The following is a 14,341-nucleotide window of genomic DNA, read 5'->3' as shown; positions in this document are numbered from 1 at the left end:
TCCCTTTCTCCTTTTCCTTTTCTCCCCTGTTCTTCTCATGGACTGTCTCAGCCCTTGAATGGAGTTCGGTATGAAGTTAGAAATTGGTGGAACACTTGAAGGTTAGGAATTTTTAAAAAAACACTTATTAATTTTTTTTTGTTATGTAATTTTAGAAGAACGTACGGCTGAGCCAGAGCTAGAAAGAGAAGAAATAGTTGAGATTTGTAGATCTAAATTGTAGATGAGAATTTTGAGACAGGTGATTTTAAGAGGGTTAAAATCAGAAGCAGAATTTCCCTAGTATGATTCTAAAATATTCTAGAATTCAGGATTAGGTGAAAGGGAATACCATCTTGAGAGCTTTTGAAGAAAATGACATGAAACAAATAGATAGTAACAGTTTTGTACATTCAGTAGAGTTTTCTTAGACAAATTTTGTTCTGCTGAACTTTGGCTAATGGAGATAACAAACTAACGAAATGGATCAGACTGTTTTGGGGAAAAGATCTCAAGCGGCTCATTATGAGGGAGCCAGAGACAGTGAAAAATAGAGATCTGCTTGGAAGAACATTGGCTTTAGGTAGTGGTGGTGATGTATTTTGTGTGACATCTTTCCTGCTTTGCATTGTAGATGAAATAAACTTAGAATGCAGGTGGCAGGGTGGAGAGCCTAGAGTTTTGGGGAAAAAAGCCCTGCTGTCCCATTTGATGACCATAAAAGCAGAACTGCTGTGGAGATGGACATTCTGAGCAGAAATAAGATGGAGGAGAAGCATACGTACCGGCTACTTAATTTTTCAACGTGCAACCCAACATTGCGCCCCGACAGAAAATAACAGATGACCCAAACCAAACATCTAAAACCGAAAAGCAAGAGATACATACAGCTCAGCTGTTTGGAAATGTGCCGTGAGCATGCGTGGTGGTGTTCGGGAAAGTTTGGCTCTCAGCTAACAGCTGTGCAGCTGACCTGGAAATGAAGGGGGGACTTGCTTTCAAGCGTCAGGCTGTCTCTATTCTTAGAGCTCAACTAGAAGACAGAAGAAGTGGGTGAAACCCACGCTCTTGATGTGGTGGCATCAAACCCATGCTTGCCCCTGACGTTATCGTCACTGCGTTATAATAAACCATTCATTTCTGCGTGTGGTAAATAACAATGCTGACATGCTCACAAAATAATGTGAAGCATATGGGTCACAAGTGTTTTGAAGGAAAAACTTTTCTAAAGATTTATTTAGGTTCCTTAATTACAGAGTGGTTTGGAAGACTGGCATGTGGTTTCAGTTTATAGTTATAAATGTTGGCCGTGGTGATGGGTACCTGCTAATGTTGCCGGAGAGGAAGAGAACAAGGCGGGGGGCAGGGCTTATGTCCTTCATGGCCTGCCCTTCGGTCATTTTTTTAAATAAGTGAAGTCAAGGTCTGAGTTCATACGAAGTACATATACGATCACATTTATAGTGTGCCTGGGCTGGGTGTGCCGACAGTCCCAGCCCATTGTTCCAGTGCTTGAGTACTTCAGTTGATAAATTTTCATGGCCGTCTAAAGTCTTGAAAGAATAACTCTCCCTTTTAGCCTTTATATTAAAATATACTCCATTGTAAATCAAACCCAGTTTTGGGGGACAGCAGTTAACTATTTCTGTCTGGACAGACAAGAAAAAAACTAAGCATTCAGCATAAGTGTTTTGATGTGACATAAACCCATGGCAGGGTCATTTGGTGATCTTCTAAAGCCTTGTGTATGTGTGTTTATGTGTGTTGTGTGCACACACACAGTCATATATTGTTATTCATGTTAGAAATAATTTTGAATCATTGATGGTGTAATATTTAAACCTAACTTGCAGTCTTAGGAGCATAGGAAAGGCTTGTGTTGAACAACCCATGAGGAAGTCAGTGAATATGTACAGTGAATATATATGTGTGTGTGTGTGTGTGTGTGTGTGTGTGTATGTATATGTATGTGTATGTATATATGTATATGTATATGTATATATATGTGTGTGTATATATATATATATATATATATACACACACCATATACGTATATATAGTAGGAAAAGTTCATTTGTATTTGCCATAATGTGTTTTCCTGCATTTCTTGCCAGTGATGATAATGATAGTGGCATCTCTGAACTGTTGTCTGGAGGTGAGAAGAATGGCAGGGAGAGTGAAGCTAGTAAGAAATCTAAGCTCTGCTTTTCTTTCCTGCATGAAGGTCATAAGAAGAAATGACTTTCCTGTTTACCATTCTGTGGGGCTCACTCCAATAGTGACTTACTTTGTTGATATTTGGAGAGAATTCACTCATCTATTCTTTCCTATTTGCGTATTTTTGGCGTCTTATGCTTGTAACTCTGCCGGACGGCACAAAGATTAACTAGAAAAAAGGCGGTGCCCTAGAGGAGCTTACCTCCTGGTAGGGGTTGGGAAGATGTGTACATAACTGATTGTAACACAGAAAGAATTCACACATTTATTTAGGGCTTTATAACACTTCCAGAGCTTTTATACACCTTTCTTTAACCTTCTAAGCTGAAGTATGTGGTATGTGGCTCTGTTCTCCAATTGGTACGTGAAGAGACTGCCATGCAGCCAGGGTGAGGGACTGGCCTCACGGTCATGTAGGTGGGGAATTGTGGATCCCGGGCCTAGAGAATCCTACCCAGGGTGTCTTCTGTTCCCACAGTCATTGTATTTTTCACTGTCCTTACTGTGCATTGGTGTGCGCAGGGACATGCTTGTTTTTACCTGAGGACATCAGAGAACACAAGAGAAGGAGGAGCCCCGCTGAGTGGTCTAAGGGGGTGAGCAAGGTGCTGGTTAGATAGGGAATAGCTGAGAGGGATTTGAGGAGAGGGTAAGACCTGCTGGGCAGAAGATCACCCCGTGCACTGGTCATATAAATGAGTTAAAGCCACCTGCTACTCAAAAAAGTCCCTTGTGCCAGATAGTTCCATTATTTTTTCCTTTCTCTTTTCATATTCATACGTTCATTCAACAAATGCTTTCAAGAATATACTTATTGTGGGCAAGGGATTGGATTCATTGAAATGATGGTGACAGAATAAGGCTCATGGTGGCTCTTTGAGGTCCCACAGTAGCTCTGCCAGAAGATGAGATCACAGATAGCCCTAAGAGGATGTGACAAGAAGGGAAGAATGTGGTACACAGTATTTCCAGGTTCAAGTTATGACTGTTCTGGGAAAGGGGTCACGGACACATTGTGTCGTTTCTCGGTCTGAGTTGGATCATTTATCCTCAAGGAGGCCAGCGTTTACTTCATAGAGCTGTTTTAAGGATCAAATCTGATTATGAATATGAGCACTTCATCCTGCTCAGTAAATTGTCAGTATTAATGATGCTCCTACTCACCGTTTCAAGAAAAGCCGGTCGTTGACTGAAAGGCTTTCTGTGGTCTGGTCAGTGAAATGTAAACTCTCCCCGTATCGCCAGCCCTTCACTGGTGTTCCTTACTCCAGATTGGTCTCCTATGCACTCTTGTGGCCCTGCTGACCATGAAGCGCCAGGCTGTCCCAGTGGTCAGGAGCAGGGATCAGTTCTGGCTCTACTGTATCCCATCGGCAGTGGAACCTTGGCAAATTAGGTCTTTATTTTGTGCCACAGTTTTATCATCGGGAAGTGGGATTAATAATAACTTGCCCTTAGTAGTTTGAGTTAAAATGATTAAATATGAAGGGCTTGGAGACAGTGCTGGTAAGGTTGCCATTTTTAGCTCTAATTACTACCTGAATCCTACCTGATCCTGCCACTCTCCTGCTTACAGTCCCGGAGTGTGGCAACCTTATCATCTCTGCTCCAATTTGGAGTCTGCCCATCTATCTCCCTGGCTCATTGCTCACCCCTTCTTTATGTTCTGCCTTCCAGCAAGAAGGCACATCCACACTCTCGATTATTTTGTTTTTTGCTTTTTTGCCTAAAAGCCCTTAGCCTTGTTAATGTACTCCTTAGGACTGGTTTTCCTACTTCTGAAGAATCTGCAGCTCCCTTCCCCATCCCCTTGGGCCCCTGTCTTGTTCTGCAATGTTGTGCACATATCTTTCTCATTGCTCTTAACTTGTTGGGTTGCTGTTTTCTATTTGTATCTCTCTCCCCTGCTTTTGACTGAGAATTCCTGGAAAAGGGCTGAGTCTAGCTTACCTTTATATTTCCAGCATGTTCTTTATACAAGGTAGACTCTTGATAAATACTTGTTGATAAATGATAAATGAATAGGGCTTTACCTTTTTTTTTTTTTTTTCAGTTTGAGAGAGAGAGACAGAGACAGAGAGAAAGGATCTTAAGCAGGCTACACACACAGTGAGGAGTCCCTGCTCAGGGCTCGATCACACAACCCTGGGATCAGGAGCTGAGCTGAAATCAAGAGTCAGAAGCTCAACCAACTGAGCCACCCAGGAGCCCCTGTTTTAAATACAGTATCATATTGTCAAAATTATTTCTCAGTTAAGGGCGGCTGGGTGGCTCAGTCAGATGAGCGTCTGACTCTTGGTATCAGCTCAGGTCATGGTCTCACTTGATCGTGAGATCAAGCCCCGCATCGGGCTCTGCACTGACAGTGTGAAGCCTGCTTGGGCTTCTCTCTGCCCCTCCCCTGCTCATGCTCTCTCTCAGAATAAAAAAGTAAACATTAAAAAAAAAAGAAACCCAAACAATTATTTTTCATTTAGCTGGAGGGGGCAAATTTTACCTTATTTATAAATTTTGAGGCAAGGAAGATCAACCTGGGGACTGGCCTGGTCTTGATAGGGGGCCCTGTTGTCAGCACAGGGCTCTGTGAGGAGCTTGAGGGCCTAGGACTGGAGCAGACCCCTGGCCGACCCATGGTCCTCCTTGCCTCTGGTGGGCATTATAGTTTGTTATCTGTTTGTGAAGGCAGTAGTTCTGTATTTAGCTCAATGATGGTAATATCAGCCATTTGGCATTTGATAGAACTTTTTCTAACATTCAAAAAAATTTTTTTGAAATTCCAGTGTATTGTCCTGAAAACCACTGCATCATCCAGTGTTGGGCATGTGATGCGACATTTTCTTCTTGGTTCTCTGAATTGCCAAGATTTTAATAAAATGAACCATAAGTATCACATGTGGGTTAAATAAAGCATATCTTTAGAGGACGGTAAGTCAGTACCACTTTGTTTACTAGAGGATGTGAAGGAAAAGGGACCATGGGCCACAAGGATGGATGGGTTTATTTATTTCCTTTAAGAATTTGAAGGAAATAAAATCTGACGTCTCGGCTTTCTATCTGCAGCATATCAGTGTCCTTTAAAGAGCCTCTAGTTACATCTCATAAACACATGAATAATGAGCTGAATTTTAAGGACTTCTCTCCCATTCTCCCCTACAGCTTTGCCCTGTCAGATGAAGCATACAGGTCCCTAAGAGATCAAGATAAAGACCAATGTATTCTCATTACCGGGGAAAGCGGAGCAGGAAAAACAGGTAAGGCCAGCCCCAGCCTACCTTCCTTTCTCCTCTGTAGAAGGTCAGTGCTGCACAGATGATGGTATAGCAAAGAGGGCGGGGGCCTCATTAGCATGAAGCTGCACCGCGCCACTGTGACCGCTCCTTTGTGGGAGGCTGCTGATTCGGATCATGGAATGTTCTCTGGGAAGGACTTACCCCATCTCTCACATGACGAAACAGGTACCTGTCAAAGGGATTTCAACCAATATGGGAGTCTGTTTCTGGATTCTGGATCTTCTGGTGCAGTCTGAGCGCTTCAGGGTCTCTTACCTTTCCCGTAAGACACCAGACCTGTGAAGTCTTACCACTTCTGAGGAATGACAAATTGTTTGGGCTTTGGGAGACCACAGGCATATCTTATCTCTGCTAAAGAGTGAGGAGGGAAGGCACCAGAAAGATGCTTAATTTCACTCTAGAATAAAGTCTTTGAAGCCTAACGAATTGAGTATTTCTATATATTTTTACATTTATTTCTTTATTTAAGTGTTTGTTTATTTTTGAGAGAGAGAGAGAGCATCAGCTGGGGAGGGGCAGAGAGAGGGAGACAGAGAATCCAAAGCAGGCTCTGCATTATCAGTACAAAGCCCAGTGTGGGGCTTGAACTCATGAACCGTGATATCATGCCCTGTGCCGAAGTCAGATGCTCAACCCTACTGAGCCCCAAGATTTTTCTATATATTGTTAGATGGATTGGCACCTTTCCATAAAACAAACCCTCGAGTGGAGAGATTGTGCTGTTTTTCATGTGCTTTTAATAAAAACAATTTGTATGATTGATGTTCTCGAGTGAAAAGTGATTTCACACATGATGCCCAGCCACCTGGAAAAGGTCCGAAAGAGCTGTGCTCTCTGAGTCCAGACTGGGACAGGTTGAAACTGCTGTTGTCAGTGAGCTTCTCTGATGGAAGTGCTAAGCCCTGAAGAAGGAGAATGGTGAGGGAGATGGTATTTTCACGATTTTATCTGTAAAATGTTCTTGTTTTATACACAAGATTCTGATGATTCTACTAGTTTGCCAGATTGGGATTTAAATGTTTGTACTTTGCTTGGCTATGAAGTGATTAGATTAGCATACTTTGAGTCTCTGATTATTAAGAAAGTTGCCCATGGATATTTCAGTCAACTGACTGAAATGAGCCCCTCCTAAGATGTGCGCCTTTAAAATCTCACTATCGGCTCTGAGAGGGCTTTCCCTTCTGCACCTGTTCCTTCCTCCGCTCTCTTTAGGAATATTCCCTCCCTGCCCCCAGTGTAGATAAGTGTATCCAACTACCTAGAGTACTTTAGAGAGATAGCAAGTACACACTTCCTTTGCGAGGTTCTAGGCCCTGGATGGGCAGAAATAGGAAAAGACTGGCATGTAAGAAGGTAAAGTAACAGAAGACCCAGTCTTGTATGGTTAGAAAGGATTGTAGGTGTAGACTACCTACTGTAGGGTCCTTCCCATAGAACTGCCAAGCTCCTTGTTTTATTTTCTTTTTTTGTTTTTTAAGTTTTTTAAATGTTTATTTAATTTTGAAGGGGAGGGAGAGAGAGAGCACATGCACACAAGCAAAGGAGGGGCAGAGAGAGAGAGAGAGAGAGAAACAGAGGATCTGAAGCAGGCTCTGCATTGGCAGCAGAAAGCCCCATGCAGGGCTTGAACTCATGAACCGTGAGATTATGACCTGAGCCCAAGTCAGATGCTTAACCAACTGAGCCACCCAGGTTCCCCCAAACTCCCTTGTTTTGTGGTGATGGAGGGATCACTGCTTTGTTTTGTTTTCAATTTTTTTAATTGTTTGTTTATTTTAGAGAGAGAGAGCATGAGCAGGGGATGGGCAGATAGAGAGGGAGACAGAGAATCTGAAGCAGGCTCCAGGCTGAGCTGTCCGCACAGAGCCCGATGCAGAGCTCGAACCCACTAACCATGAGATCATGACCTGAGCCGAAGTTGGATGCTTAACTGACTGAGCCACCTCGAGGACTCACTGCTTTGTAAAGCAACCTGCTAAATTTGTCATACAGATTCAGCTATCACAAGTTCTTTCTTACCTAGATTTGAATTCTGCCTCTACCTAGTGGCCTTAACTCTGCAGTCTGGAACCTTCCCAAATTAGTGTACTTTCTTTTCTATAGGACAGTCATTCGGTTATTTGAAGTCATCCATCATAGCTTGCTAGGTCTAAACATCCTTGGCCTTCAAAAATTTCCTGTGTGATGCACATTCATTTACTCATTCATCCAGGAAGTAATTTTTGAGTACCTTAAAGGAATACTAATAAGGTGAAAGTACTGTACTAAGTACTAGTGACACGTTGGTGAGCCAGACACCATCCTTGTCCTTACTGAATTTGTAATCTAGTGCAGGAGATAGACAATAGCACTCTGTTACATGTGCATGTACACAAGTATGGGTACTGTATATACACATATACCTATGTCGCATGTATACATGTAGTTTATATAGAAAAGGAAAAGTACGGGGTACTTATAAGAGCATATAATACGATCAGATCTCATTCTCAAAACCCTCACTATCATGGTCATATTATTCTGGAATGATCCCTGTTTGTCAGTATGCCTCATAAAATTACATCCCAAGGAGAGAAATAAACCGAATAAATACTTCAAGTTTGGTCTTGGTTATGGGGGAAACTGTTAGCTCTCTTAATATGGATACCAGGCTTCTGTTAATATAATATAGCGTATGTATTGAGTCTTACCAGTCTTCCCATCAGGCAAGATACTGTAGGTTTCTTGTATGTCAGCTTCTGGTAGGTCAGATGTGCTCAATCTAGTGTTGTCCAACAAAGTTATTTTAAGCTTACTGATGGAATCTTTATTTTTATAAATTTAGACCATTGTTAATAGCCTCTTGTGAAACTGACAAATTCTGATTCTGTTCCTTCCCGTAGAACCACTGCCATGCCACTGGGTAATAAGGGTGGCTGTCCTACATAAGTATTTCCATTGTGCTGGGCATTGTGCTTTAGTGTGTTACACATAGAAGTATTCTTCTTACCCCCATTTTTATCATGGGGAAATTGAGCCACACAAAGGTTAACCAAGTTGCCCAAACTTCCCAGTGAGTAAATGGCAGAGATGAGATTTTGAGCACAAGTAGTATATATAGCTCTAGAGTCCCCACTTTTCTTAGCCAGTTCAGCCTGCTTTAACAGCATACCATAGACAGGGCGGCCTAAACAACAGATATTTCATTTTCTTTCTTTCCTTCTTTTTTAATGTTTATTTAGTTTTGAGAGAGTGAGAGAGCAGGGAAGGGGCAGAGAGAGAGGGAGCTATAGAATCTGAAGCAGCTCCACGCGCCGAGTCGTCAGCAGAGTCTGATGCAGGGCTTGAACCCACGGACTGCCAGATCATGACCTGAGCCGAAGTCAAGACACTTAACCTACTGAGCCACCCAGGAGCCCCCAGACATTTATTTTTAAGTCGTGGAGGCTGGGATATCCAAGATCAAGGTTCCTGCTGATTTGGTTCCTGGTGAGAACCTTCTATCTGTTTCCTCACATGGGAGATGGAGATGGTGGGAGAGGGGGAGGGAGAAAGGGAGGGAAGGGGGGGGGAGGGAGGAAGGGAGGGAGGGAGGGTGAGAGAGAGAGAGAGAGAGAGAGAGAGAGAGAGAGGAACACTAATCCCAGAGCACCTGGATGACTCAGTTGGTTGAGCGTCTAACTCTTGGTTTCGGCTCAGGTCATGGTCTTGCAGTTTGTGGGATGGAGCCCTGCGTTGGGCTGTACTCTGGCAGCAAGGAGTCTGCTTGGGATTCTCTCTCTCTTTCTCCCTTTCTCTCTCTCTCTCTCTCTCTCTCTCTCTCTCTCCCTGTCTCTCTCTCCATCCCTCCCTTCCTTCCTCCCTCTCTCCCTCTCCTTCTCCCTCCCCTCTCTCTCTGACCCCTCTCCTGCTCTCCCACACACGTGTGCTGTCTCTCAAAATAAATAAATAAACTTACAAAAAAAAAAAAAAAAAAGAACACTAGTCCCATCATTGGGAGTTTTTGAGCTTTTGAGGAACCTCTGTACTGTTCTCCATAGTGGTTGTACCAATTTACATCCCCTCCAAGGGTGCAAGGGTTTCCTTTTCATCACATTTTCTCCAACGCTTGTTGTCTCTTGCTTTTCTTCATTTTGGCCATTCTAACAAGTGCGAGGTGATAATTTTGTAACTCTGAATTGGAATTTTGAATTACATTCTTGAATTGGAATTTTGAATTACATTGCCCTGATAATTAGTGATGTTGACTACATCCTCAGGTCCTTGGTAGCCATTTGAATATCTTATGTGGGAAAATATCTATTCAAGTCCTTTCCCTATTTTTAATCAGATCATGATTATTATTTATTGCTATTGAGTTGTAGGAGTTAGTTACATATTTTAGATACATGATCAGATACATGATTTGCCAAGTATTTCATGCATTTTGTAGATTGCCTTTTCTCATCGATTGTTTCTTTGGCTCTGTAGAAGCTTTTTTGTTTGACGTAGTCCCACTTGTGTGGTTTTGTTTTTGCTGTCTGTGCTTTGCATGTCATAGCCAAGACAATATCAAAGGGCTAAGACCAATATCAAAGGGCTTTTTCCGTATGTTTTCTTGTAGGATTTTTATGGCTTAAGATCTTACATTTAAGTTTAGTCCATTTTGAGTTACTTTTTGTGAGTGGTATAAGATAAGGGTTCAGTTTTATTCTTTTGCGTGTGAATATCCAATTTTGCTGGCACCATTTATTGAAAAGACTATCTTTTCCCCATTGAGTATTCTTGGCTCCCTTGTTAAATATTAGTTGACTGAACATACATGGCTTCGTTTCTGGGCTCTCTATTCTGTTTCTTTGGTTTATGTGTCTTCAAAAAAAATTTTTTTTAATGTTTATTTATTTTTGAGAGAGAGAGAGAGAGAGACAGAGTATGAGGGAGGGAGGGGCAGAGAGAGGGAGACACAGAATCTGAAGCAGGCTCCAGGCTCTGAGCTGTCAGCACAGGGCCTGACGCGGGGCTCAAACTCACAAACCATGAGATCATGACCTGAGTTGAAGTCAGACGTTCAACGAACTGAGCCACCCTGACGACTCTTTGTGTCTGTTTTTATGCAAGTACCATACTATTTTGATTACTATAGCTTTGTAGTGTGGTTTGAAATCAGGAATTGTAATGCCTCCAGGTTTGTTCTTCTTTCTGAAGATTGCTTTTGCTATTTGTGGTCTCTTGTGTAGTTCCATATGAATTTCAGGATTGCTTTTTCTTTTTCTGTGAAAAATGCTATTGGAATTTTGATAGGGATTATGTTGAATCTATAGATTACTTTGGGTAGTATGGGCATTTTAATACTATTAATTCTTCCAGTGCACGAACACAGGATATTTTTCCATTTATTGTGTCTTCTTTAATTTTCTTTTACCAATGTCTTATGTTTTCAGTGAAGAGATCATTCACCTCTTTGGTTAAATTTTTCCTAAGTATTCTGTTGTTTTTGATGCTCTTGGGAATGGGATTGTTTTATTTCTTTTTCAGATACTTTGTTGTTAGCATAAAGAAACACAACTGATTTTTGTATGTTTATCTTATATCCTACAACTTCACTGACTTAGTTTATTATAACCTTTTTTTTATGGCATCTTTAGAGTTTTCCATATATAAATCATGTCATCTACAAAGAGACAATTCTACCTCTTTCTTTCTGATTCTGGTGTCTTTGATTTCTTTTCCTTGCCTAATTCCCCTGGCTAGGACTTCTACTGCTATGTTGAATAGGAGTGGTGAGGGTGGGCAGCCTTGTCTTGGGCCTCATCTCAGAGGAAAAGCTTTCAACCTGTCACCATTGAGTAGGATATTAGCTGTGTGCATGTCATTTACGGCCTTTATTATGTTGAGGTACATTCCTTCTATACCCAGTTAGTTGAGAGTTTTTATCATGAAAGGATATTGAATTTCGTCAAATGCTTTTATGCGTCTCTTGAGATGATCGGATGATTTTTATCTTCTTATTCTATTAATGTGATGTATCACATTTATTGATTTGCATATGTTTGAACCATTCTTGCATCTCAGGGATGAATACCACTTGATGATGGTGTGTGATCCTTTTCACAAGCTGTTGAATTCAGTTTGGTAGTATTTTGCTGAGAATTTCGGCATCTGTATTCATCAGGGATATTGATCTGCAGTTTCCTTGTAGTATCTGGCTTTGGTATCAGGGTAATGCTGTCCTTGTCAAATGAGTTTGGAAGTTATCTCTTCTTGAGTGTGTTGGAAGACTGAGAGGGACTGGTGTTAATTCTCCCCTAAACGTTTAGTAGAATTCACTAGTGAAACCATCTGATTTGGGGTTTTTCTTTTGGGGGGGGGGTTTTGATTATTGATTCAATCTTATTTGATATTAATCTGTTTACATTTTCTATTTTTTATGATTCAGTCTTGGTAGTTTGCATGTTTCTAGGACTTATCCTTTTCTTCTAGGTTGTCCAGTTTGTTGGCATGTAACTGTTCAGAGTACTGTCTCTTCAGGTTCTTTGTATTTACATGATATTTGTTGAATGTCTCCTCTTTCATTTATAATTTTATTTATTTGAGTCCTCTCTCTTTTTTCTTGGTTAATGTAGCTAAAGGTTTGTCAGTTTGCTTTATCTTTTCAAAGAACCAGCTCTTAGTTTTATTAATCTTTTGTGATTTTCCAATTCTGTGTTTCATTTATTTCTGTTCTAGTCTGTATTATTTCCTTCCTTCTGCTAACTTTGAGCTTAGTTTGTTCTTTTTCTGCTTCCTTGAGGTATAATATTAGGTTTATTTGAGGTCTTTATTCTTGTATGCACTTGTGACTATAAACTTTCCTCTTAAAAGTTGCTTCTCAAAAGTTTTGGTATATTGTTTTTCTGTTTTCATTTGTCTCAAGGTATTTTTTATATAAAAATTTTTAATGGTTTCTGTTGCACTAAAATAAATGTCAAATCCAGTGTGCTTGTTAAGGTTCTGTGTGATCTTGTCCCTACCTACTTCTGCACCTTTCTCTCATGCTTTTCTCCTTTTTGGTAATTGCACCTTGTGCTACTTTTTGTTAAAAATTTTGCTCTGTATTATATATAGATAGTATTATGGGGCACCTGGGTGGCTCAGTCTGTTAAGCATCTGACTTCAGCTCAGGTCATGATCTTGCGGTTCGTGGGTTTGAGCCCCGCATTGGGCTCTGTGCTGGCAGCTCAGAGCCTGGGGCCTGCTTTAGATTCTGTGTCTCCCTCTCTCTCTGCCCCTCCCCTACTCATGCTCTGTCTCTCAAAAATGAATAAATGTTAAAAGAAGTTTTTTATATATACACAGTATTTCATTATTTAATGTCCCATCCGTTTTTGGATCATTCATCTGAATCTCTGGGTATGGGCTCTTAAACCTCTATTTGCTCAGAAGTTTGTGAGGTCTTTGTTCAGAACTCTTTCTTTACAGTAGGTACTTTAGGTAGTACAGTAGGTACTGGTGTCTTGGGAGAAAGTGTTTGCCTCTTTTCTATCACTAAGCAGTTCTTTCTTATGAAACAATTTAATTCTTAGAAGCAGTACAGCTTCTTGTTTGTTTCCAAGTTGACCAATGAAAATGGTAGCAAGGCAAGTTAAAAACTATGCCTCTTGACAGAAAGCATTTGTATCGGTGGTGTATCTCATGCCGCCTGCCCCTTCCCCCAGTCCTTTTGACTGTATCTACAAGCCTACTCACTTCACACCTTTCTTTTTATTTAAGTGTGAAGGAGGAAGAGATGAAAATATTCCTAAGCCTATTAATTTTTTTTAAGTTTTTACTCATTCTTCATCGTGACTAAAGATACATTTTTTGAGGGTCTGATTGTATCACTTTGTTCCTAAGTGAGTCATCAGAAGTGGGTTGTGGTCATTGGTTTGATTGGTGTTGGCCACATCTTCATCTCCGCTGGAACATACATTCCATGAAGACAGCGCATCTGCTAATTAGCCATGTCAGCGTATGACCTTCTCCTCCTCAGAGTGTCGTAAACTGCACTGCTCCCTCCTGGAGAAAGATTCTATCGCCTGGTGGGCTCTTGTGTCTTCCTTATTGAAAAACAAAGTGAAGGTTGCTGGTACTATTTGAGAGGATTGGTGTTCATCCTTTTCTGAGAAAAACAAAAATGCCTCATTCCTCTGGGGGAAATCTAGTGGCGTGGAGTTCATTCTTCTTTTCTGTAGTTTTCTCTTCTCTTGATATTTTTTTAAATTAATAACTTGTCCTTTTGGTTTCAATATCGCATTCGCCACTTGGAATCCTTTTCTCCCAACTGTCTTCCCTAGATTTAGTCCTTCCTTGGATCCCTTTGTTCTCTGTCATAAGAATAGACAGCTGCTTGTCAGGGCCTTTGCTTTTCCCCTCCAGTGGGGCCATTCTGTTTATAATAGAATAAAGCATTCTGGGTACTGCTTTGAGTGGGAATCTGGAGGAGGGTACCATACACATGCTAGGACAGCGCTTCTCAAACCCTCTACCGTGGAACACCAGTCTCTCTCCTTCCCAAATCTCTTCCTGACTGATGCCAGAAAAAGGAAATAAAGGTATGGAAGAACCAATCTCTAATTTTTTTTTTTTTTTTTAGCTTAAACAGGCAAAATGAATCACCAAATTGCTGTAAAAACTTATGAGAGCCTACTCTCATGTGCAGACTGGTAACAGTCCATGGAACAACCAACTTTCAGTAGCACGGGGTTTTGGATCATTCTTTGGGTAGTACTGCCTAGAGGTCGTTTGATGCATTTGTCTCCATTTTGATCCGCTGTGATTCCTGGACCCTGTGATGCTTTGGTTTTCCATTATCACTAAACCTCCTAGTGCCAGGAGGTAGACCCTACTCCTGAGAGTTGCTGTTTTTCTTTTCTTTTCTT

The 14,341-nt window shown here is 41.1% G+C and overlaps 1 protein-coding gene across 4 annotated transcripts in view; it reads left to right on the top strand.

Annotated features, from left to right (window-relative positions):
• The window catches only part of MYO1B (myosin IB), a 188,250-nt gene that overhangs the window by 81,421 nt on the left and 92,488 nt on the right, over nt 1-14,341 (top strand). For all 4 annotated transcript variants that reach the window (XM_060622446.3, XM_060622449.3, XM_060622448.3 and 1 more), the window contains exon 4: nt 5,353-5,447. In XM_060622446.3, coding sequence (XP_060478429.1) covers nt 5,353-5,447 — 95 coding nt within the window. The remainder of the gene's footprint in view (nt 1-5,352; nt 5,448-14,341) is intronic.

The sequence above is a fragment of the Panthera onca genome, chromosome C1 (genome assembly GCF_046562875.1).
Source record: "Panthera onca isolate mPanOnc1 chromosome C1, mPanOnc1 haplotype 2, whole genome shotgun sequence".
NCBI lineage: Eukaryota > Metazoa > Chordata > Mammalia > Carnivora > Felidae > Panthera > Panthera onca.
The sequence above is the reverse complement of the archived record's forward strand: the minus strand, read 5'-3'. Positions and strand labels throughout refer to the sequence as shown.